Genomic DNA, 25,837 nt, shown 5'->3' with positions numbered 1-25,837 from the left:
CATGTTTATATCTTTTTTAAATTATTATTCTTTAATTGCTGGATTATGAACAACTGACACTGAGAACAGCACTGATGGTAGATTATTGTGGTTTAAAATATGACACTGTAACATTAAAGTCAGTCAGTTATACTTACTTTGGAAAAGTTGAAAATTAACTGTTTCTTGAGATTATCACTATTTTTCTGGTGCAACACTTATGACACATCACTGTAGTGCAACCTCTGGTTTTGATTGTTTCTATTTCTGAGTACCTGATTTGATAGATTTCTAGGCCAGATGTCTCAAAACCCCTTTACTTGGACCTGTGGAGACTAAGCATATTTGACAGCAAAGTATTTTACCTGATTCTCAAGTAAAATAGAGGTATTTTAACTTTTTTTTACCTATTTCTTTTAGCTGCCGACATATTTAAATACAGTGAGAAATATTAAAATAATTGTGTAGAGAAAGTATTTAAATTGTGTTGGTATTCAAGAGTCAGACTGATAAGGCTGTGTGCAGATTTTTTCATGCTCAGACAACAGTGTTTCTAAACCTTTTAGAATTCTTTATGTAAGGCATAAAAAATATGATTTTTTAAACATTTTTGACCACCACAGTAGCAAAACCCCACAATTGTTGATAAGCATAATGATATTCTTTCACTTAATGAATAAATCTAATACTCCATTCAAGAAATTTGCAGGTTGAATTTAAAATTAAATCAGTATTCTTTTCCATGCATGACTGCAAAGGCCTCACAATGACTTTCCTTGGTGCTAGAACAGGATGCAAAGGGTACTCTACAGTAGCCTACAGTACTCTACAGTATTTTTAACATATTAACTAAAGATTTAAGTTTTACAGAATTGGAACTGCATCTGAATAAGGTTTTATATTCATCTTCCCACTCCCATTCCAGCATTTTTTACCTCTTTATTAGTCCTTAGAGCTGTAAAGTAAAATGTCAATCTGAAAAGTAGTCTCAGTAGTTTTTGTTTCTTGTGCTTTCATTTCATTGTACACTTTCTATGATTCCTGAGATAATAGTTTAGAACAAATAAATCAGTCAACTGCTCTTTTAATCATTTAATTTGTCTGCATATAGGATTATGAGTGTGGATCAGCATTTCATGTCTGTTCCAGTTTTTAGGTAGAAACTGAAGTTAAATTTATCTGCAGTCTCAATCTCAAATGACATTAAAAAATAATAACAACTATGGCCAGAGGAAGCAATCGAAATTTGTGGGAAGAGAGACAGAGAAAGTACAGTATTTAATTATTGAGAAGTACCACCTTGGGTCTAAGAAAGTCAGAAATCTTTTAGGTGCAGAAATTTTAATGAAATAATTAGACACTTAGGACAAGGATTAAGCTACCTTTGCTTATGGAGATGAGTAAGGATTTTGATGTAATTTGTAAGGCAAGGTCTCTGTCAGGAGTTCCTGAATGATATTTCCATTGGTATTTCTATTGTCCATTAACAGTTCAGACTATCTACAGTGGGTGCATTTTGTTTCTACCTGTCATTATTAAGTTGCAATGGGTTGTAGCATATTAATTCTGTTCTAACTTCTGAAAAACAGGTGGAGCTTTTCCTCTCCATTACCTTTGCAGAACTGTCTGTTTTCTGAGAAATGAAACTCCTTGTACAGTTCTTTGCCTCCTAATATTGGCTTTGTGGATCTCCTGCTCACATGAACAGTGTCAACTCTGACCCAAAGTTCAGGATGTGCAGCCACGCTGTGACTTCAGTGGGGTTTTTGTGAGCTGTGCATTGCTTCCCTTCCTCCCCTTCTATTTTCTCTAACTGAGTATGATTTATTAAAATATACCTTATATGATTATTTTAAGGTGAACTTTTATCTAGCTGTAGAACATATACTGAGTAGCACTGGGCCTCTGACCAATGGCAGCTACAATTTTGGATCCTTTTATTTTGAGAAAGCTAATCTGTTTATAAAAGAAAGGAGAAAAGGAAAATTCTAGAACTGTAGCAGAAATAACCTACTTTAAGAAACAGTCTAAAACTGCAATGTTCCTTTTCAAACACCAGAGTATTTTAATTAAGAACATAAAAAAAACCATTTAATTCCAGATTTAAGTGACAACGTTAACTCAGCTGCAATCATTCTCCACAGTGAGCTAATCTCATGTAGATTTTTGGGAATTTCATTTTTACAGTTTGTAGTAAAGAGCCTTTCCAAAAATAATTCCATTACAACATGATGTTTTAATTTTGCTTACTGTTACTGATTATTTAATTTTTTTCTCAATGGACATTTGTTGCATGCTCCCTGTTGAAAGCTATCTCTTACTATTTGATTTTTCTCAATCTTGAACTCAGGGAAATCTGGATATTCAGTGCTATTATTTGGTGTCTTTGAAGGGGAGTTTGGACTTCCATTGCAGTGTTACATTTCTGTAAAGCACAGAAATGTCTTTACCTGTGCTAGAAGTCTGTTAATAACTTTTATCTGTAAGCACAGACATCATCTGTATTAGACTATTTAATATTTTTATTAAGTACTGATTACAGCTAACATTTATGACACTAAATGCAGTTTTGCTTTTAACTAAACTGATACTGTAAAGAAGCAATATCAGAAAAAATTGAGGGTAGCAGCATTTATAAATTATTTCTTAAAATTAATAAGGCCAATATGTTTCTGGGTTGAGCATGTCTTGAAGTGCAGTTTTGTTGACCTTGCATAAACTTGAATGTTAAAGTTAGGAATGGTAAAAAATATGAAAGCTCATAATCCTTAGTTGTACTGTCCTCTGTACTTTGGAGGCTAAGTCCTCTTAAGTATAAATAACAGATTTTTAAAAATTTCATATTTTGAAAGAAATGGTGTGTAAGGGTGAGTAAGATACATCTGTAGAGTGTAGCTGAGGGAAATTTCTGACATTTGGTAAAGAACTCTGCTAAGTCAAGTTTATTGTTTCTAGCAGCCAAGTAATTTTGGGATCTGCGAGAAGCGATTAAATGAATGGCTTTTGCTTTCATATTTTTTACCATAGCTATATAGCCTGAAATTAAATAAAAAAGTGAGACTGCATGCAAATGATCTGGTGCAAATGGACTGGTGCAAATTCTTTGGCTTTTCCTTTGTGTTTCTAGAAATCACAAATGATAAAGAAATCACTTCTGTAGTGCAATTTTGTTGTCACTTATCTTTTGCATGGTAAGATTAAAAATTTTAGTAACTGTCAATCTATTTTATTAAGTCAGATTTGAGGAAAAAATGCAACAATATTGATTGTAATAGGACCAGGGTGACCATATTTTCATAATTCAAAGTTACATTATTAAGCAATATGATTTTCTTTCTACCTTTTCTTTAGCACGATTATTCTGTTTCTTTTTGTGCCCTTCTTCAAGACAAATCCTTTCATCCCCTTGCCTACTCTGGAATGTCCTTATAGAATTATTTATTTAGTTAGTTATTTTATTAACTCATTTTTTCCACGTATCACTATCTATTTTCCACCAGTGTGAGAAACAAAACCAAACTCTGGCTAGACATTGAAAGTGGTTTCAAAGATATACCCATGATCTTTTTTCACCTAAAGACAGACATTCTTTCCTTCTCTAAGCCACTTCTTTTACTTTCTCCATGATTCACTTCTTTTCCTCACAACCAATAATTCTGCAACCATTCCTAAGTGTCCTTTCAGTTTTGTGGTGAACTAATTGGACACTTTCCTCCCAGGCTTTGAGAAATCTTAATTTTGTGCCTTTCAGAAGAAAACAGAGCTCTCTGCATTCTTTACTAACCAGAATAAAGAAAGTCACAGACATTTTAAGGGAATAGTTGCAGCAAAGTAGTGCACTACAATGTCATTTCAAGCTAAGTAGGAAATGTAGGTGACCTGAAGTCAGTGACTCTTAAAGTGGTGTTCTAAAATCCAAGGTAATATCTGTATATGATATGCAGTGGGTCGTGTATACATGACTTGTTCTGACTTCCTGCACTATGCAGCTCTGTTCCCTGTAACCATGCCCTGGTGTTTTTAGAAGATGACATCATCAAGTGCCCGGTTCTGCAGCACTGAGCTTCCTGAAAATGCTATTAGGGACCTCAGAAAGTGTAGTGTCTTTATAGAGTATCAAGAGGTTAAGTTGCTCCAAACACAGTTTTCCGAATTTCTGCTCCACTTTTTTGTCAGCTGGTATTATATGCTTGAACTGGCCCCTAGATGTAATTTATCTGCCTAAGCAAGTTTCTGTTATGCAGCGTGTAATAGGACGAACCACGAACTTTGCTGCAGAAACCCCATTTTCTTTGTAAAAAGAAAATGGCAGGAAGAAGAGCTCTTACGGTAAGATTGTGATAGAAAGAATTACATTTTAACTGCAAGAGGTTACATTTGTAATAACTTCGTGAAAATGCTGGACTTTAAATAAGTTCTTGATGATAATTTAAAATAAATTTAAAATACCTAGCAAGGCCAAGGAGATTAATGCAAAAACATCTGATTTGCTTTATAATGCCAAATAAATTGAAAAGCCTCAGAAGGACATTACATTGTAAAGTTCCAAATCGGTGCACAAACCCGATTTTTTTTTTTGAAGAAGTAGATTAATTTTAATTGAATCTTTTTGACACTGCCATGAGGTGCTGGGCTGACAAAAAATGACCTGCTTGAGTTGCATCTTTGTGCTGCAGTTAGAACTGTGAAAAATATTTAAGCTAGAAGAGAAATCAAAATTAGTTCAAGAATCTCAACCCTTGAATATAAGAAATTTGACAACTCAAAGGTTAGTTCAGTAATTCTACATCATAAATAGGAGGAGATAATTGCATTTTATTCCTAAAAAGTACATGTAGTGATTAATCTTCCTGTACCATTTATTAACAGGGTCTAGAACAAAAATGCATCCTTGAAAGAAACCAAATTTAACTTGGATATGCATTTCTTATAAAACAATGTATAATTTGGTTGCTTCTTATGTCTAAAGTACATACAATGAAGACTGAAGAATTGACTTTCATTTTTACAAAATATATATCAAAATTTGAAGCAATAGATTTGATCTGAATAAAGTAAAATTGAAGTAATGTATAATTTAATTTCTACTCAGCAGATTTTTTTAATGCAGACATTCTTTCCAAAATTAGAATATCAGTTCTAAAGACCCTGAGAGCCAGGGTAAGAAGGAAAAGAGGAAGCTATGTCACTTAAATAATGCAAAAGATAGGAATATTTTGTAGATGGGACTCAAACTCTCTAGCTTTGGATATCAAGTGCAGTACTAATAGTGCCTCAACTCTTCAAAAAAATTGTTTTGGATGGTGATAAACTGCATTGTAGTAATGATTGATGCACTAACATAGATCTGGATCATTTTCACCTACTTTACTTCTTTGCTCCTCCTTCAAGTAATTAAGAGCATATATAAGGATGTTTGTGTCCTTTTGGTAGATATTCCCAAAAGCTGTCAATTATTTTCGGAGTTAAGCTTGGCAAAGCTAACCAAAAAAGGAGATTTTGCTCAAGACTAGGATGTAAAATTTCATTCTCTATGTGGCATATGGATATTTCTTTCAGGGGCACTTTTTTCTGTCTGAAAATGAGATTTATTTAGAAATTTATTCTGTGGTATGTCACCAAGTATCATGAAGCCTTATAGTTACAACAATCAATTATGAAATTAACCCTAACTCCCTTCCCAAGTGGCCAATGATGCCTTTATTCCACTAAAATAGAACTTCTGTATTAAATGGAAATCTTTCCAAAGTAAAATATTTACACAGTCTTAATGCTTATAAAATCTGTGACACTGTCAAAGGAAATGAATTCCAGAAGTGTGTGATTATTAGGAAAATATTCTTCTGGTATTCCAATCAGCTGAATATAAGAGCACCCCAGGAGACCATAAATCTCATAATGACATGAAAGGAAGATAAATTAGTCTCTTTGAACTCATCCCCAAAATATGGAAGGCTCAAATTTTTAACCAGTGGACTTAGCAGCAAAAATGAATAAACAATCTATTGCACAGATGTGTTATCATAGCTTCTGTTAAACTAAATGAAAAGACTGATTTTAATCTTACTGTCATTTGGACAGTGATCTATCTTGTAGTTTGCACATATATTAGTCTTTGTTTCCAACACAGATCACCTGGACAAATTGACACCCAACACAAGTTTGGACCTTTAAGGACCAAACCAGTCATCTGAAAGTAGAGATATGGCGATAAATCTCAAGATATTTTCCAAGTGAAAAAAAAGTAATTTCTAAAGTTAATTAAACTCCCAAACTCATTGTAAATGAGAGACCATTTCTGTAATGTATAGCCACCATAGATTTCAAGTTCAATGTAATTGCTATTTTCTTTACATAACAAGGAACTTTATGATCAGCCTCACTTTATGATCAGTTCACCAAAAAAGTGTAAAGGATGTCGTAACTGTGGTAACTGTGTCTTTCATGAAGAAAATATTTTCTCTTTATCTGAGTGTATATATTGGAATAATTTCTGTTGGGGGCATTTACATAGTTGGTAATCATTGTTGGACTGTTGTAGGATTTATTTTTTGCTGACTGCTTAAATTTCTATAACTTGGAGAATAAGGGATATAAGTACAAACTGCCTGTGAGCACTGAAGAAATTGCACCTTAAATACCTTATCCTGAAATGGAGAGGAAAGACAGGTATCTTCAAAGTGTTAGTGAGTGTATTTTCACGTTTAGTTTTTAGTGTTTTACACTATTAATCATACATATTACTTTTTTAGTAGTATGTAAATCACCTTTTGTGTTTTTGAAAGGTGAAAAATCACTTTTTATAAAAGTGAAGAACAGAAATCTCTTCTGTAGCAGATGAAGTTTTCAGTGCACTGTTTCAAAAATCAATCAAATCTCTGTTCTAGGCCAGCAGTTCTTGTCTAGTGATACACATCTCATTGATGAACCATCCAGAACTGCAACTGAGGCATAAAGCAGGATTCATGTACTATAATGAGGTGCAAGGAAATGTCAATTGATTGTAAGTCAGCTGAAGGTAAAATTAGTTGAAATATACTATTCCAAACCACACGTTCTACAAGGTGCAGCAAGTACTAAATATTGAGGTTTTGCATCCTTGAGAATTACACAGACTTCTCTATTTCTTCAACCAGTGTTTAGAAAATTTGGTGTTCCTGTTGGATAAAGGAGCTATTCCTTTAGCCAGGGGAATGAGGTCTCTGTTAGATCTTTTCTAACTCTGATTCTTCCACCTTAATAGTACTCCTTTAATATTTTTAGAAATATTATTTATATATTATATACTACATGTATGGACATGGACAAATGTATACCTTCACACTAAAAGGTTAGGATGCCTAGCCATTTCAGTAAACTATGAGAACTCTAGGAAAGCAGAGAACTGATTAGGGAACCATCATTTGATCCAGAGTTTCAAGTAATTTATTTTGTGGATATGTATTTCTCCTGTAGGAAGCTGACCAGCTCTGCAGAAATGAAAAAAATTAGCAGCATTTATGAATTATTTTAGTACAAAAATAGAATCATGCTCTTGCAGGTTGAAGAAGTGATTTGTACATTTCTTAGAAAAATAGATTAGTTTTCTTGTTTGCCAAATGCAATTTCTGCCTCAGTAGCTCTTTATATAAATTATGTCTTAGGTCAGGATAATGGTTGAAAAACCCCATTTACCTAGATTTGAAGGCTTCTTTTTTATATGTGACATCTGCCATCAATAGTTTTGCTAGAAACCGTGAAGATCCCTAAAATACCTGTGTTACATGTGGGGAAAATGCATGAGTTGGAAAAAGGGAGAGAATGCACACACCTGGATTTTTTTCAGATATGGTGTCAGAACACAGCTAAGCCAGGAACTGGAAAGTGTTCTCTGATCTAGCAATAGAAATGAAACCACAGATTTGTATTCCTGCCTCCTATATAAAGTAATTAGACAAGCACAAGAACACATCATTAAATCTGGTTTTGGGTGCTCATGCAATTTTGAGTCACATGATTTTTCCCCCCTACATGTTCCTCTTTCTTTCTGTTAATTATACATGAAGGAAAAGGTGACTAGCTTTTCAAACTACACTTCTTAGTAATCTACATTTAGGTGGGATGAATCTGGGTATCTTTGTTGTTAAGGTCAAACAATCTAAATTCAACCTCTGAATTTGCCTAAAATCAGTACCACCTTAATTTATAAACATAGACTTCCCTAAGCAAGGAATACTTACAAAAACCCAGAACTGGCAAGTGAGGTAGTAGGCAGCACTGGAATTTCATTGCAGACCAAGCAAGTTGTATATATTATGTAATATTCAGAAGGAAAAAGATGTGAGAAATAATTAAAATTATACATTTTACATAATTATTTACAACTATTCCATGCCTTGTCATATTTAAATAAAATTTCCCATATTGCCTTTCAGCTAATGTATTAAAGAGAATTCTGCAGAGAGGTTTGAGAAGCCATAATCTGTACTGACCTAAAGGAAATTAAACAATAAGTCAAAGTTATTAATATTAAAGAAGTCTTGAAAATAATTATACTCAGAAGTATACCCAGTTGTGAGGCATACTTACTTATTCATTTCAAGAATTAGTACTGTTGTGGTATAGTCTATCATAATAAATAACAATAGATTTTCAAATTATAATTTTTCTATTTCCTTTGTCTAATTTGTTTTGTTTTTTCCCCTGTCTTACTCATCCTCAAATGCGCAGTTTGTGTATGGTCAGTGCCAGTTTTTGTATGTGTCCATATGAGTCCTAACAGTAGGATTTCCCAAGTGAACATATGGCATATTTCCTAATATCTGTGTGAGGAATAAAGTTAGACCTACCATTGTGTTATCTGAGTTTTAAAAAATGTAGAATTATTTTATCAGTAAAAGTATTTATTGTACGTCATCTGACATTTGACTTTCACAAATCTTTATTTTTTCATTTCACAAATTTAAAATTTCTTTAAAAAGAAACTGACAAAAAAATACAAAATATAAGCTTCCAAGTATTTTATTTGTAGAATATAATCTTTCCTAAGCAGTAAGTATGCAGGCAAAATATCACGTTTAACTTGTTTGCCACTTTTTAGGAAGTTTTAAAGCTGTCCTGATCAGTGGATGATGATTATTTCTTTCATTTACTTAGACCATGATGAAATGCAGGGAAATGAGTTGTGTCCTCACAGAACTCAGCACATCTAATAAAAGACAGCTGGCACTTTTCTACTTAGGATGTCCAAAGCTGATCTGGAATTTCCCGTAAAGACTTAGCTTTTTGGGCTGATGTACTTTGTACTCCTTGACTTCCTTGAGAATCTCTAGATGTCAAGGTTAGTTTTGTCTTTTATTAAAAAGTAGACAGATGTTTACCTTTTTTCCTGTGTGTTGAAGGCATAAGTACTGAGAATTTCTGGAGATGGGAATATCCAGATACCTGTAAAGGTGCTAAAGGTAAACTGACAGCTTATTTTATCCTCAATGTAAGTAGGTTAATGAGAGCATCCTCTTTACCATTTTGAGTATTGTTGTACTTGCTGGGTGAGTTCGTGACTGAGGAGCAGAGCACAGACTGCTTCCACTGGCACTAGAGCAGCTCCAATATCTGGAAACGTGCTAGAGGCACAGTGTTGAACTGCGCTTTTGGGCCTTAATCCAAAGACTGTTGGCATGCAGTGTTATCCCTGATTTCACTGGAATTAGGCTACTTAAACACTTGATGCTACAAGGAATGTATTTCAACAGACTTTGGAATGGCAAAGTTCTAGTATCCTACACAGCAAGTAGGACAAGGGCTTAGGGTCCACACCTCCTGTGTGGACCACTGACATTACTCTTACCTGCAACCTTAGTCACATCACTTAATCTTCATATCCTAAAGCATTTAATACAAGGTTTCTAATAATTAACTGTTTTTTGAAGCTTATTCTAAGGATAAATTGTTATAATTTCATTGTTCGATATTACTGCTGGTGGAACAGGACATAAACTTTTGTGAGTCCTTTGTGCATGGGATGCCTCTAACAGCAAGTCTGATAGAAAATGAAGAAGAGGTAGTTAAATACACCTGGGAGGCAGTTCCATGAGCTCCAGAATCACTACAGTCTATAATGGAATATAATGTTTTTTCATCCTAATTCTTCTGCGATGTGGTGGAGGACCACAATAACTTAAGCATCTTTTCCTATTACTTTTGATAATTTTGTCAAAGGTCAGATGGCAGTGTTGTGACTATTTGCTGACCATGCTCTGACTGTCTTTCTGCTGTGAAAGTCATTGAGTGATGGCTCTCAGTTCTGCCCACTCTTCCTCCATGCACACTGACTTGGGTCTTTGTCCTCCTGTGATGATACAATTTTTCACAGATATTGCTGGAATTTAACTATATAAATACTTATGCCCTATGAAATTACCCTGTCTCTTCAAGCATATCAGTCATGATGATAGATAGTAAAATGGAGGAAAAAAGGGATAAACAGACTATCCAGATTTCTAAGTCTCATCTATTGGCCCAAACAGTGTAACTTACACTAAAGGGAGAGTATAGATTAATTTAAACGGCTACATGGGAGAAATATGAAGAGGGACACTGAGAAGAATTAAATAAATGGAATGGAATGCCTCAAAAAAGAAATAAAGAAATGTGGAGATACTGAGAATAAAACACAAGAAAAAACCCCATTATGTTATGGTGTAAGATGAGGATGAATTAACTTTCTTTTACATTACTATACTTTGGTAGTGGATATTTTCTGTATCAAGGTTTGGTCTCTTAGCTGGAATTTCAGTATCTTCCATTGTAGATCTGTGACCTGACTACCAAGGATTAAAATCAGTATCACTTTTCCATTCTTGATTAATGTTTAACTCAGTGAATTAAATAGTTCTTTCAATATTTAATTATTTTACGGGAGAGAGAACAGTGTCAACAGCAAAGACAAATTCCCTTAGGAATAACCAGGGGTATGCTGATAAGAACTTTGTGGGCGTATTTTAGGAAGCCAGTAGAGAAACCTGGGACTCAGTTTTCTATGCTTTCTAACACTGTTCTAATGGCCCATCTACCTGTAATAAGAAGAATGGTGCATTTTGAATGACTGCTCAGGCGCCAGCAGAACAAGAAGATTCATTTTTACCATTCTTGGACAGAGACTGATGCTTCCCTGTAGCCTGGATTTAGGTACTTTTATCCTTTTGGGTTTGAGGCTTTATCGGTGTCCCTTTCTTTATTATTTCCTATAGTAGGTATTTAGAATACTGGCTTCTGTGACTCCTGTTGTTATGTGTTTAAATTTACAGTTGTAGATTTTGCATTAGTTGATAAACTTCTCTTGTGAAATGGAACCTTTGAACATTGATGTGATGAAATACAAATGGGTGCGTGCTTTATCCCAAAAGAAAGTTTGCTTGCATTTCACTTGCAGTAGTGAAGTGAAATGCCCATCCTTGAATGGAATTTCCAATGGACCTTAAAATCATGTCCCACCTTGGAGCATCAGTTTGCTGACCCAAAAGGATAGTCTTATATACAGTAATAATACAACCCTATCTAATGTCCAAGACCACTGTTGTTAACTTACCTGTTTGAAAAGAATTTGTTCAGAAGTTTATTATTTTCATAATGAATGTCAGTCAAAATTTTTTAATCATGAGTATTTAACTAAATGCTTTGATAAGGGCATATTGGAGAGCAATGGTGGTATAATGCAGGTATTTACGTGCTATTAATTACAAAATTTTATGTAAATGGAAACAACAGTAGACATTAGACTTTCTGTACATTTTAAAAATCCCACTTTTATCCCCAAACTCCAAGTGACTCAGCTCTACAATTTCCTTCTGCATTTCCATCAAACTATACTTACATACTATCCAGTAGATTAGAATGGAATTGAATCCAAAATTGTTTTTGATAGTATCTTTTATCACAGAAAAATCTTTGTCTTATAAGCTGTAATGTATAGCTTTAATAAGTTTGTATGACTCTACCTTGTTTAAACTACAATGTCCTGTGAAATCTTTTTTATATGCTTATAATAAGAAGTGATGCATGTAAGTAATGTTTGAGATAAAATTTATACATATTGTCAACCTTCTTGTATAATAGATTTATGTGTCTGAAATCTAGAATCAAATCAAGGAAGTTTAATCTTATGTTTGAAATAGAAATTTTATATAAATTTGAAAACGCTCATATTTGGGAGCTTTCTAGATAACTTTTCGTCTTAAAAACTTGTATCTGGTGAACTTTTATTAAGATTCAGTTTGGCTACAGAGAAAGGTGTCTCTGTGGACCTCAGTGTAGCTTGGCTTAATGGATTCAATGATGCTTTCTCAGGCTTTTCATTTTGAAATAGGCTGTCAACCATGTCAGGTATTTCAGACTATCTAGTACTCATTTTGCTCTTTAAAGTATCTCTGCAGTATCTTTAAAGTACTTAGTCTTCCTTTCCATAAAATCCTTGATAAAATTGGTGTGAAAATGAAATATATTATTATTATTAAGCCATAAATAGCAAGAGCATGTACACATACATGCAAGTATAAATACAACAAATACCATAATAAAGATCACTGTCAAAATTATTTTAATGAGGCCCTCAAAGGATAGGAAATGCTAGAAACAGAAGTGCTTGAGCAGTGCTTGGCTTATCTGGTGCTTTTTAAGTACACAGTTAGGGATGTTCCAAGAAAAAGAAGCCTGTGCATATAGGACCTGTTTTTCTTCTAGTGTGGGTATTGGAGAGTATAGAGTGAGAGCCCTAAAGAACAGAAAAGGAGATCTCAAGTTAAATATCAAATAGGTAGAAAAGTAATCCCTGTCTTTTTCAATATTCTTATGTGAAGCTTTTAATTTGGGAATGCTGAGGGTATAATTTCCTGAATCTTAGAAATTACACTAAATCACTGCCCTTCCCAACAGGATTTTTTTTTAATATAAGAAACAGTGACACATTTGAAGACCCATAACAGCATTGAAATAAGGTAAATAGTACCTGTAGCATTTTGTTTTCAAACAATATCAATGTACAGAAAATAAATTTTATGTGTGGTTCTACTGACTTCTTTTGATTGTCAGTTTCATTCCAGTTCTCAAAGGATGGGTACTTCAGTGGGCAGAGCCTACTCTGCTCATGCTCCTTCATTCTCTTCCCTCCAGCCTCTTCATGTTAGGTCTCCTTACTTCCTTGACTCTTCTCAGGTTAATGATGACATTTTGGAAAAGGTGGAAGTACTTAAAAAGAGACGTTAGTAGGTAGTCCACATTATAGGACCACTTCACTACTCTAGTCCACATAATAAATACAGAAAACAATTGCTTATTGGCTAAGGGGTCTCCTGGAGTGCATTAGAAGGTTCAGGAAGGAAAGGCAATTCTGTTTTATTCTCATCCATTCATTTTTTTGAAACAAATATAGTATTTTAAATCAATAGTATAGTCAATCTTGATGAAAATTCCAGATCTCCAAGAACATATGTATTTGCATAAATCCCATTTCTTTATAGCTGAATTTTCTGCTAGCAGCAACTAAGAAGTATTTGCCTTTAAAAAGTATTCTTTTACTTCCCTATGGAACATTTTATATGCATGAGTATCTGCAGGGTACTCTTTACTCCTTACTCCAAAATACAATTAAAAAACTAAAAGTTTTAAATATGTGTCTTTTGTAAGTAGTTTTAGGAAAATCTTAAAAAAAATAAGAAAGAGAAGAAAAAAGACTCTATGCCCTAACTTCCATTTTAAATATCTGAGAATGAAGACATAGAAAGATGAATGTCAAATATTCAGCACTTTGTTGCAACTGCAAGAGCATTTTGACTGTGATGCCCATTCATAAGGCACACAACAGAAGGGTAATACACATGAAATGTATGATAAAGTACTGGTCTTGTGACTACTCCATAGCCAACATTGCCTCTGAACTGTGGAGTGGTGCATATTATACTGATTGCAATGACTTGAACTTTTGTGACAAGACGACTGTTTCTTGGAGCAGATAAGAAAATTTGGTTTTTTTAATGGAATGAATGTAAAGGCAAATTTTCTTGCATTCCAAACATGAATTCTCTGTAATATAAGTAAGGTGGTTACCAAGTATTACTTTTTCATTTTTTATAGCAAGATAGCCACAAATATCCATCAGTTCCTACTTCAGGATCTCAAAAGTTACCAGCTTTAACAGACATAAAGCCTATTACTTTTATCACAAATTGCAATAAATTGCTCAAATACAAATGCTTCCATAATGCACAGTATGCTATGGACATAAAAACAGGTAATAAAAACTATTTTGGGTAGTACTTTGTAGGGTTTCACATGAGTATTGCAAACAGATTTATTAGCAGATATTTTCATGATTTAAAAAAATATTTAACATGGGTGGTAGTGGGGAGTCACATATATATGTTTTTTACGAGGGCTAGGAGATTAATTTGTCCCCATTTCTTTTTTCTTTTAAAATTTTTGTTGTAGCTGCCATCCTTCTGGCCAAAGAAGCCTGGTTGGCTTCTTCCTCCTGAGCACATCAACACACTTGAATTAGCTTGAAAAATGCTTATTCCCACATCATCTGAGTTTCAAATTGCTTTCAGTGGAAGAGCGTTAATAATAGACCTCATTTTATGTTGGTTTATTTGGAGATTTTGTAATTAGTGCTAAGATGTTAAAAGCTATGGATAGAAAATGAGGTATTGCAAAGAAAATATTTTTAATTGTTAGTTTTTAATTTGACAGTGATAAACTATTTTCTGTATTGTTATGTAATGTCATCCTCTGGCTTAAGCATTGAAAGAAAAGAAAAAAATGTTTTTTCGTCAGGGATACTTATTTTCTGCACATTTCATGGTATTCACAGTGGTGCACATGGTATTCACTATGTTGCAAAACCTCACTCTCTTCTGTTAGATGACTGATTCTGCTTCTTGCTCTTTGATATCCGATACTTATGTGTTCCAGTACACAGGCTCCTAAAATAGTGGGTTTTCCTGGAAATAGATGGGTTTGTAGCACCCTAAGAAGCAATTGATTTTTCTCAGTTCTATCATGGCTGATTCAGTGCAATAAAGTTTTAAAAGATACTGAAGACGTTTAATTTTGAAATGCAGTGCTTATGTATAATGCAGCTATTCATTTTAGTAATTGTTCAAGTTTGCATGGTAAATCGTTGCCTTGATGCTGTATGTACAGTCCCTGACAGAATGATTACATATAGAATGTATACTGTTTGCTTCAGTCATGAATTGATACTACATTTAAATGTTTGCACTAGAACCTGTTATCTCAGATACAGTATAGCTTTTCAGATATGAGACAAAAGATCTCTTGTTACAGGCTCAGTGCTACATGTTGTTTATTATGTGCAGATTTTTTTTTAGAGTGGTCTTTCAGTCCTTTAGAATTGCCATTACATTAAAAAAAAATTAAGAATTCTACATACATGGTCACGGATATTAGTCATTTTTACAGGGGAGGGAAGGAGGAGGGGAAGATGCAGAAATCCTCCTCCTCTTAGATAGTAGTAACAGTGTGAGGATGCCTTGTCCTCCTTTTTTTTACTTCTGAGATTTTATTGCTGGCAGCCAGATGTGCTGAAACTCCTGACGACAGCATCTATTCACTGCGTGTTTTTAATAGGCTTAGAGAAATATGAGTAGAGTACATGAAAGCAGCTCAGCTTCACACTTCAGCTGGGAATGCCCAAAAAGCTTACTGCTGTTTAGAATTCTTGCTACAGTCAGGAGAAAGCTGCTCGGGTACTAAATCTTCTACGACTGAATTAGAAGAATAATGACTGTACAATTAACTATCAGCCCCTGCTCATTTAGGCACAGTTTTTACAGAGATCAGGAGAAATATGGAACTTGATTGGCATATTTGTATTTGATGGTGTGTACAAAATAGATGACTTTTAAGACAGGTGGTGAAGAAAAATAGAAGGGAAAGAAAGGGAGAAAATGCAATTTGAAACACTGCGCCAGGTCTGCAATTCTGTTTTATCTCATTTTCATGGGGTTTTCTCATCCCCTCCAAATATTTTACAAAATGATCTTTTTGGACAAACGTTGAACAACACTAGGTAAGTAGAAATGAAATGTTTTTGCTTTATCATTTCTCTTTTTATGCTGATGGCAATCTATCTGCATGCTTTTCAGTGGGGTACTTTTATAACTGCACTCCTAGATATTAATATTTTTGTGGTAGCAGTGAGTCTGTTAGTGTTTTTATGTTTTATGTAAGGATTTACATGAGAACTCAATCTGCAGAAATAAAGCCAGCAAAGATAGAATAAAATATTTAAGATGGCTATGTATCTTTCAAGTACATTAGCTGCCATTAGAAGCTAGCATTATTAGCTGTAATCCTTAAAGCATATTAAATATTCATAAACAAATTTGTCAGAGAAAATGATTTCTATGTGGATATGGCAGTGAAAAGATTAAATGCTCAGAGATGTGTCTGTTTAACCATACATAATTTATTGGAAGATGCAAATTAGTAGTCCTGTATACCTTTAGCAAAATAGAGAGCAGTTCCTTATTTTTAGAAGATTTAGATCCTGTGTGTAATGCTTTTTCAATAATGTTTTTAAACAGTCAAATTATAGCTGATTAGTGGATGGTTTGCAGCAGGTCAGTCAGCTCTGTAGGGCATCTTTTTGTGAAAAGCTGTTGTTTTGTGGGAATAAGAAATGATAGGGTGAAGTTGTTTATTGGTGTGAGACAGTTTTTGAATAGGTTTATTAAGATTTTTGGAGGGGTAAAGTGAATTAATAATGCCACATTTCTGTGTCATTATTCAGTAAACATATTACAGTATTGTTTAGAACTTTTTCATATGGCTATTAAATATTAAACATAAAAAAAGATTGATAATTTTATCTAAGAGAGTGGAAGTGCAGGTCAGGAAGAAAAAGAATCCTGTAGTTTTTTATAAAGATAGTGCACTGATGGAAACATTCTGGAAAAAGGGTGGAAGTAATAAGCAGAGACTACATCCAGCATTTTAATCTTCTTCTCTGTCTCTGAGGGAGAAATCTCTTTTAAATGGGGTATTATTTCTTAAATACAGGCATATTTGCACTTGATACTTCAGAAGATGGTTAATATTTTTTTCCCAGAATTTTGTTGCAAGGATTCTCTCCCTTACTGCTAATATTTCCTTTTAAAACATGTTAATATTTATTTAATATTACTGTTCTCAAGTTTTGTTATCTTGGTTATAAATTTCTAACTAGGTATGTAAAATTATGTAGGTAGTTATAGCAATCATAATCACAGTTATGAATTAAGGTATTTTTTGGTATATATGAAATCTGTACTCAGTGAGATTTTTCTCATATCCCTTTGGTATACTGTGAAATATTTGGAGCTCTACAAAATGGAGCAATAATTTACGTATCATCAGCTGTGACTGTAAAACTGCATATTTCCAAGTGCATAGTTTCAGGCCTGCAGCAACCAGCAAAGCCCTTAGCAACTGTTCTAATCAGCTACCATCCCAGTCCTGATATTCTGGATCTGCTTTTGCAGATCAGAGTACATGCTTTTAGTAGATCAAGGTGCATGCTTTTTGCTAATTTTTTTTTACAGATACATGTACATGGTGCTTTTTGCTGTTTATTTTGCCTGCGAGACTTGGGCAAAAGCTGCATATACTATCAGATCAAAAGACAGAGTTATTTTATTCATTTGCTGTGCCTTAGATTAGGAGTATATTTATTCTAGAAGACTGGCAAACAAGAAAGGATTATTAGGAAACTGAGCCTCCTACCTAGTATGAGCTGTTTTACTTAGGATGAGAATATTTCTGTATTTATAAGGAGCAATGTTGTGTTTTTCTAGGTATCAATGCTTTTGGACTCAAGAAAACATTGTGCATTTTTAAAACAATATGCAGCAATAATTGTGAGAGAATAATTCATGCTTTGTCTGTCTTCTGATACTAAAGTTAGGTGAAAGTATTTTAAGGCTATTGAGTATAAAGATTCCCTCTTCCAGATAGCTATTATTAAATCTGATCTTGATAAAAGGTTTTCGAAGAAGTCATCTATTAGTCACTAAAAAATCTCATTGGCATTTTTTACAGAGGGTAGTCCTTTGACTGTCTTATTGATTTAAAAAAATCTGTTCTATATTTTTTTTTTAATTAAATGAATGTAATATATAATTTAGGTAGATTTTCACTTAAAGCTTTGCATGATAAATGTAAGGCACTTGCTAAAAACGAACTGTTCATGCATTAAGAGTTAATGCTTCAGAACTGTGGTGTACCTCCAGCATGTTAGAGTCTGTTTTGATGAGGTGTAATGTGCTCTATCTCTTTAGTCTTCAAAGTTATATGTTTTGTCCTTTGATGATCCTTTCCCTTTTGAATAAGGTTTTTTTCTGTTTTTACATCTGATAAGTACAAGTCAGAGTCCAGAAAGATAACAGCTGACATTACACACAGAGTGATTAACTGCTACTGCCACAAAGTAGTAATGTGAAGAAAACAGGTTAATGAATACAAGTTGTCAGTAGATAATGAAGTGTAAAACAAAGTCATAGGAAAGGAGGTAGTATACAGATAATTTTAATTGAATAGACATTTCTCCTAAGTTTCACATCATTTTTTCTTGAAGTTCTTATTCTTCAGCTCTTCAGAAAGTTTAGATATGCTGAGATTTTGTTGAAGAAAAGATAGAGATCTTGGGCTTTGCTTTCTGATGCTATGCTAAACGTTGACAAGAACATGCATTAAACTCTTTTTTATAATTTCCCATAAAAACTTTATATGAGGTGGGTTTTTATTTGCATGGTTTTCGTTTTACGGTAGCTGATGTGAGAGGGCCCAAATGATAAATGATAGTGGGCTCCTTGTGAGTTAGATTGATTTTAGCACTTAAATGGGTTTAGTTGTCCCCTCCTAGCAGCTTCTAATGGAGGAATATTGCTGCTGAGTTCTCTTCTGCCAGCTACAGGGCAGCACTTTCCTGTAGGATGCTCTTGTGAGTGTAAAAGAGAAAGCTGGTTTGCTGGGCCTCCCTCCTGCTCCTACACAGCTCTGTCTGACATTACCAACTGCAGCCAGCTGAAGCAGTAAGAGCTATCATTTTACCTCAAAATTGTGTTTCACTTGTGTTGAGGATTGTGGTGCTATTTCCTGGGTAATAAGTTATTTTTTATTGAAAAATTATTAGAATGACCTCATGTTGGGAAACCATAAGAATTGTTCTGCATTTTGAGCATTTGGCAAGTACCTAGTTTATGGAATAAATTCATCATGTGCCCAGAAAGAAATCAAGAGACCTTTTATGAAAACACAATATGTGCTTGCATTACATGCGAATTTTACAGCAGCTTCTAAAGGAGGTTTGCTTTTTTTGCAGTCTAAAATTTTTCTGATTACTTTCAGTGACAGGCTATTCGTTCAAATGACAAAGAACAATGAAATAAAGTTTTATATATTTATATATTTTAAACCTTTGGTAAATTAATAAGCTGGATTTTCAGATTTCCATTCATCATTTAATGTTTAGTGTACAAATATTGTGCTGTTGGATGCTCTATTTGTAGCAACATGCTTTGAGAAGTCACAATTGCTTTGGGCAGTATTGAGATTAAAACATTACTGCATAATGGCAAGCATCTTTTGTGACTAAAATTGGTACAAAATGTACAGAGGACTATCAATCCAATTTTGCAATTGCAGTTTATATTAGAAGCTTTTCTCATAAAATGGAAAGCGGTCAATTTACCTAAACTTGGTTTCTCACATGACATATTGTTAGGATTTTTTTACAGTTCTGTGAAAGTGAGTTTACTGTCAAGCTTGGCCACACAGGGGCATAAGATAACTAATATATTGAGCCTAGAAACAGTACAAAGATTGTTCACCAAATTCTGGGTACAATGGAGACTTTGGAATTGTCTCATTTTGAAATTAGAAACACCTAGTTTAAAAAAACAAATAGTATTTTCTTTCATTAAATTAAACTCCAGTGTTTTTGAAGACTCTTAAGAGTCTTTCACTTTTGAAATCCCTTGGTAAGCATCTTTTACATAAATACACAGATTTCTAAAAGATGAATAAAATGCCAAAATAAATTAACTGGTTGGCAAAACTAGACATTTACACTGAAAGTATCATTTTAGCAGAAACATATGATTTCTTTTCATTATTTAATTTTCTGTTTTGTTTCCTCCAATATATCTAACCAATATATCTAGTAGCTGTTTTCCAAAGGTCCATTTTATAATGAAGCTATCAAATGATGTCAAGAATTATTGTCACAGGCAATTGTTATTTTTTCTGGTTTTGATAATCATTGCTTTGACATTGAAGGAAAAAGATCATTTTCCCTTACTTGTTGGGAAAAAAAATTGTCAGAATATTTCTCTAGAATAGATTTGAGGTTGTTTTTCCTGACTATATTAGTTCAACATGGCAAGAGCTTTGATACTATTCTAAGAGAATGTTGCATTTTCAATTACTAGTCTAAGAGCCAAGAAGAAAACCACCATAATGGTGTTAGAACTGACAGTATATTGTCCATATTGTGTAGTGCAATACTGCTGAATACTGTAATTGAAACTGCTTCTCCTCCCTTTTCAAAACTAGATTGTCTATAACTACCTTTAAAATTTTAGTTTGTTGGGATTTTCACATTTGCTCCTTTTTACCTCCATACTAAATTCATAGAATCCTGTTTTAAGTGTATTCCTTGAATTTGTAGCTGATGTGCTTTCTCAAGTAAAACATACACAGTGTTGGTAAATACATTTATTTGTATTCCTACCATGTATTTTTTTCTTTAATGTATTAAAGACATAGCAAAGCTATTTATTTCCTTCCCTTGTTCTGAACTGTCTATGTCTTGCCTCAGACACGATCAGAATTCCAAAACTAAGCTGATTGCAGTCCTAGATCTCTGTTTTACTGTAGGAAAGTTGTACATGTCAAATAATCCTCTATTTTATTTTCTTCCTAAAATTAGAAAAATAAGCCATATTCAGGTGAATCCCTATGTGCATATATATGTATACATATGTGAACTTCTCTAAACACAAAGGGAAGACTGGCAGCTGGGACAGGAAGTTGTGTATAGAAGGCAGAGAGAAACTCATACAGCTGTTTATTTGTTTTTTTCTGCACCTTTGCCAAAAATCCCTCACAGAGCACTCTTATGTCCTCTTTGAGCTGCAAATAAGTGTATCTAGCTTCGTCTGTCCTCTGGCCCTTGATTAGCTTCTTTGGGACAAAGTGGGGCAAGTAGTATGATTTTTCTCATCTTCTACTCATGTTTCTATTTCCTTTGGAGGAAGCAACTGAATGTACTAACTTGCCCCAAAGCTATTTCTTTCTCAGAGGAAGCTCTGTATTCCATCCCGTCTTGGCGGCTGTTGGGTTTTGGGTTTGTTTTTAAGTCCCTATTTCTAGGAAAAAACATCCCTGTAACATTCTGTTACAGATATTTTCAGGGAGAGAAAAATAAGAGATTTCCTTACAGAACTGTTTCTTTTCCCATCTCTTCCAGCTCTGGGGAGAGATACCTTCTGTTACTTCCACCTCAGTTGCTACAGATTTAATAAGGTGACATATGCTTCCTCCATGCATCTCACAGAGCTGTGGATATTTGCAGCCATAACAGGTTTCTCTCTATTCTCATTGTGCATCAGCTGCTGTTATCTGATGATGGCAATAAAATCTTAGCTGGCATATCATCCTAACCTCCCACCAGGAAGAAAAAAGAGGATGGATCAGAGGTGGATAATTTGTCTCAATTCAGCTAGTGTGTTAAATTCAGAAATTTAAATAATCCTAAAATAGAAATTATTAAATATGCTTTAAAACTCATTTTTTTCCTCACCTGGGAGAGAGCAAAAGAAATCTAAGGAATAACTGAATTACCAAGCACAACTTTTTGAAGAGAACATTTAAAAAAATATCTTTCTATTCTTGAATAACTCAGATGATTCCTGTCATTTCTCAGAATAACCCAATAAGATATGAGTATTATCTTCTTTTTCTGGAAAAAGAAAAGGCAGAGAGCATGATATTAAAAATGACTATGATATTGTATAGTTGAAACATTTAAGAGATTTGTTCAATGATAAGACCCCAGTATTTTATGGGAACTGCACATTCCAACATCCAGAAATCAAGGTTGCTAGTCTTGACCCTTGAGGAGATAATAGGTACATCTGAGGGCAGAGCTGTGGTGACTACAACAAAAACTAGCACTATGTATCCATTTTATTCTTCTTCAGGGTGCTGTCACTGATAAAACTGGCATGAGTGCTAAGCAAACCTGCTCCATCCTGCCTCAGCAGAGTTAGTTTTTTGTATTGATATGCAGCAAAGTCAATACCTCAGACTGTTTCTTGTAGCTGGTCAGACTCATATGCATAAATATATCTTTTTTCCCAACTGTGTGGTCAAAAGCTCCTAGTGAGAGTCTTCACCAGTCCTTCTTTTTTCATTATCAAGTGTGTTAAAAAAATCACAGAATATTCTGAGTTGGAAGGGACCCACAAGGATCATAAAATTCCAGCTCCTGACTCTGCACAGTGCCAGCCCCAGGAGTCACACCGTGTGCCCAAGAGCATTGTCCAAGTGCTCCTTGAACATGTCAGGCTGATGCTGTGACCACTTCCCTGGGGAGCTGTTCCAGTGACCAACCACACCCTGGGTGAAGAACCTTTTTGTGATATCCAACCCAAACCTCTCCTGACACAACTTCAGGCCATTCCCTTGGATCCTGTCACTGGGACCACAGAGCAGGCATCAGTGCCTGCCCCTCCTCTTCCTCTCATGAGGAAGATGTAACTGCAATGAGGTCTCCCCTCAGTGTCTTCTTAAACAGACCAAATCACCTCATCCACTCCTCATATGGCTTCCCCTCAAGGTCCTTCACTGTCTTTGTTGCCCTCCTTTGAATGCTAGGAGCTTAATCTTATATTGTTGGGTCCAAAACTGCCCACAATAATGGCTAAAAGCACTCATATAGCCCTCACCTTCTTTACACTCTTTTATCCTTTTAGCTTTTATCCTTTTGGATTAGTAATCACATGCACATAACATCACATAAAATCTGCCTATGAATGGCACTATCCCTTTACTGGGTCAGGAACAGTAATTATACTGCATTGTAGAAACATGGGGCTTTGAAAAGCATGAAACATGGGGCTTTGAAAAGCAAAACTTTCCTTACCAGAAAAAAGCTATGTCTTCGCTTTGTCCTTGATTGACAAATTTTGCTGCTGTTCCTGCCACAGTTACTTATTTATTGAAGCAGTTGAATGAAGACCACTTCTGTTGGTGTGGGTCTGGACATTTCTTCATTATTTCTTTCTGTTTTGTTCCTTTGGGTATAGTATGGTTAGGGGTTGAAAGAGAACTATAAGGAAAACCAAACTTTTTTAAACCTCTAATACCACATCTTAGAGATGGACAGAATAGCACAAATAACATTGGGATGTTTGGCTGTGTAGGTCTGGCTAAGCTGGGGAGGATGGAAAGGAGGGGTGCTGCAGTTACCCAGCTCCTTTCCTGTCAGGTGCAATGAGACTTTCCCACCAGTCACTAACTATGGACCCATCATCCCTTTAGATTTCTCAGGGATATACTCTGAATTGTCCACTATAATGGCAGAATGAAGGTTTACTCATAGAGCCGTGTGAAACACTGTGTTTCAAAATGGTTCAACAAAGATTAGTATTGAGCCTCAAATGATGTACAGGGTTCTGAGAAAGGAATACATAAATATAATATTGACCCCTGAAGCATTGTGAAATCTGAGATGAGTTTTGGAGGTAATGGCCTAATTTTAACTTTACCCTGAGATAAAAGTTTGAAGCAGAAGCTGGGGGCATTTCAAGTCCTTAGCTTCACTTCAGCATGTGCTTTGCAATAGGGAGGCAAAGTCAGCCTTCTGAAAGCTGCTTAATGGATTCTGAACCTGAGAAGGAATAATTATGAGATTTAGAAATGAAATAAAAATATTATGTATTGGAGAAATTTGTCCCAAAGTTGCCTAAGTTTGAAAGAGATTAGAGATTGAGATGCTGAAAAGTTAATTTTGTTTTTTTTATAATAAAAACTGAGTTGGATGTATTGCAAGTCAGAGGGAATTTGTATGGTGTCTTTATTTATAAGAATAAAAATATGTCTTTATTAATACACTTTACGCTTGCTGCAATATTTGAGTCATCTTTCTGATTAAGATATACTTCCAAATTCTCATCTTCTGGTATTCAAGACAATTTTTTTTGTCATTTAACTTCATCAATATTTTGAATAAATAAGTTTTAAGCCCTTGTCTCTTAGAAAGTAGTAGTCACATATATTGTAATAAGAATAATAAACTTTAATTGTTAAAGGTATACAAAACTAAGTTGAGAAGCAAGTAATGCAATTATAATTGCTTTAAGATAGTTTTCATTATTAACCATTAAAATAGGATATACAGTCACAGAGAAATGCTCTAAAGCAAAAAGTTTACTCTCTGGTTTATCTACTGTGCACCAAATAGAAGATCTTTTGGCATGCATTATGTGCTGTAAAGAAAACAGTTCAATAATAAATAAATATTAGAATAATGAAATAAAAATTTTTCTTGCAAATTTTAGTATTTTTTTCTCTGTATAAGACATTAAAAATATTTTTAAAGTGACCAAAGGAGATGATGAATAAAACATTACTAAAAGATGGAACCTCAGAATTTCAGGAAGACTTAACACCACAATTATTGATTATTTCTTATCGTACAAAATATATTTTGTAGGATAAGAAATAATAACACAGTTCAAGCATTATTCAAATAACCTACAGCAAAATCTTCTAAGTGCCCTGTTTACAAGAACTCTTCCAGTAAGACATGCTTCATCTACCTGTCATACTTTGGAAGCTTTTGAAAAGTGTCAAGGAGAACAGGAAAGATTACAATATAAAAAACTGAATAATTCTAATTATTTATATCCACAAAAGCTTGCTTGTGCTCAACACGTATCTTTCATGTTGAAGTTGCTCATTTGTAAGACACAGCATAATAACGATGTATAAGGACTACCTGCAATCATAATTGAAATCTTTTTTTTTTAATAAAGCATGAGAAGAAAGTATACTGTTGTTCAGTCAAAGGACCTGACAAGTACAGAGGTCTAAATTCTACACTTGCCACTGTCAACATCTCCTTTGTAGTGCCAGGAAAATCATGTGAACTTCACAGCTGGAGTTCCCAGGAATATAGGTCTTATTTAATACCTCATGTGCATCTATGAATTTTAATTTATAAATATTTGCAGAAGTCTTATGATCATGAATTTTTGAGTATACAGAAAAGAAAGTACAAATTAAATTTTTCTTTTTCTTTTGGAATTTAGGTACATCTCTAGGCATTAGAACATGTGACAGAGTAACTTAAATACCTTAGAGATACACAAAGATTTTGTGCCTTGCCCTTCACTTGCACCCTTAGTCTTAGCAGCTGCACATTATTTCATATTACTAACCAGATTGTTTCCTTAGGTACTACCAGTTACATGGCTGATGTGTCCTCACTCCAGTGAGATTTTTTTCTTGAGATACGTCTTTCAGAACTTTTAAATTCAAATATTGAACATTATTGATATAGAAATACAGCAAATGTATTCACAAAGAAATTCCTAACAGTTGTGAGGATATACAGTAAGCATGTTAAAATCGTAGAGTCATAGAATCCTTTAGGTTGGAAAAGACCTTTAAGGTCATCAGTTGACACTGTTAACCCAGGACTGCCAAGTCCACCACTAAATAATGTCCCTAAAAGATAATAATAATATGATATAAAATTTATTATATCACATGTAATATATGACACACATATTAATTTTTTGGCATTGTAATGTAATAT

General features: G+C 34.2%; 1 protein-coding gene across 30 annotated transcripts in view; it reads left to right on the top strand.

Moving 5' to 3' along the window:
• Positions 1 to 25,837, top strand: part of RIMS2 (regulating synaptic membrane exocytosis 2) — a 446,434-nt gene that overhangs the window by 118,212 nt on the left and 302,385 nt on the right. For 5 of the 30 annotated variants that reach the window (XM_068183344.1, XM_068183303.1, XM_068183335.1 and 2 more), the window contains exon 1: positions 15,481 to 16,042. The exons of 22 other annotated variants lie outside the window; for them this stretch is intronic. In XM_068183344.1, the coding sequence (XP_068039445.1) occupies positions 15,921 to 16,042 (122 nt within the window). In that variant the 5' untranslated portion in view covers positions 15,481 to 15,920. Of the gene's footprint in view, positions 1 to 15,479; positions 16,043 to 25,837 lie in introns of those variants that run through there. 3 more of the 30 variants (XM_068183316.1, XM_068183418.1, XM_068183326.1) reach the window with 1 other exon arrangement.

Source organism: Anomalospiza imberbis, chromosome 1 (assembly GCF_031753505.1).
Source record: "Anomalospiza imberbis isolate Cuckoo-Finch-1a 21T00152 chromosome 1, ASM3175350v1, whole genome shotgun sequence".
NCBI classification, from domain to species: domain Eukaryota; kingdom Metazoa; phylum Chordata; class Aves; order Passeriformes; family Viduidae; genus Anomalospiza; species Anomalospiza imberbis.
Note: the sequence above shows the minus strand (reverse complement) of the source record. Positions and strands in the feature narration are given on the sequence as shown.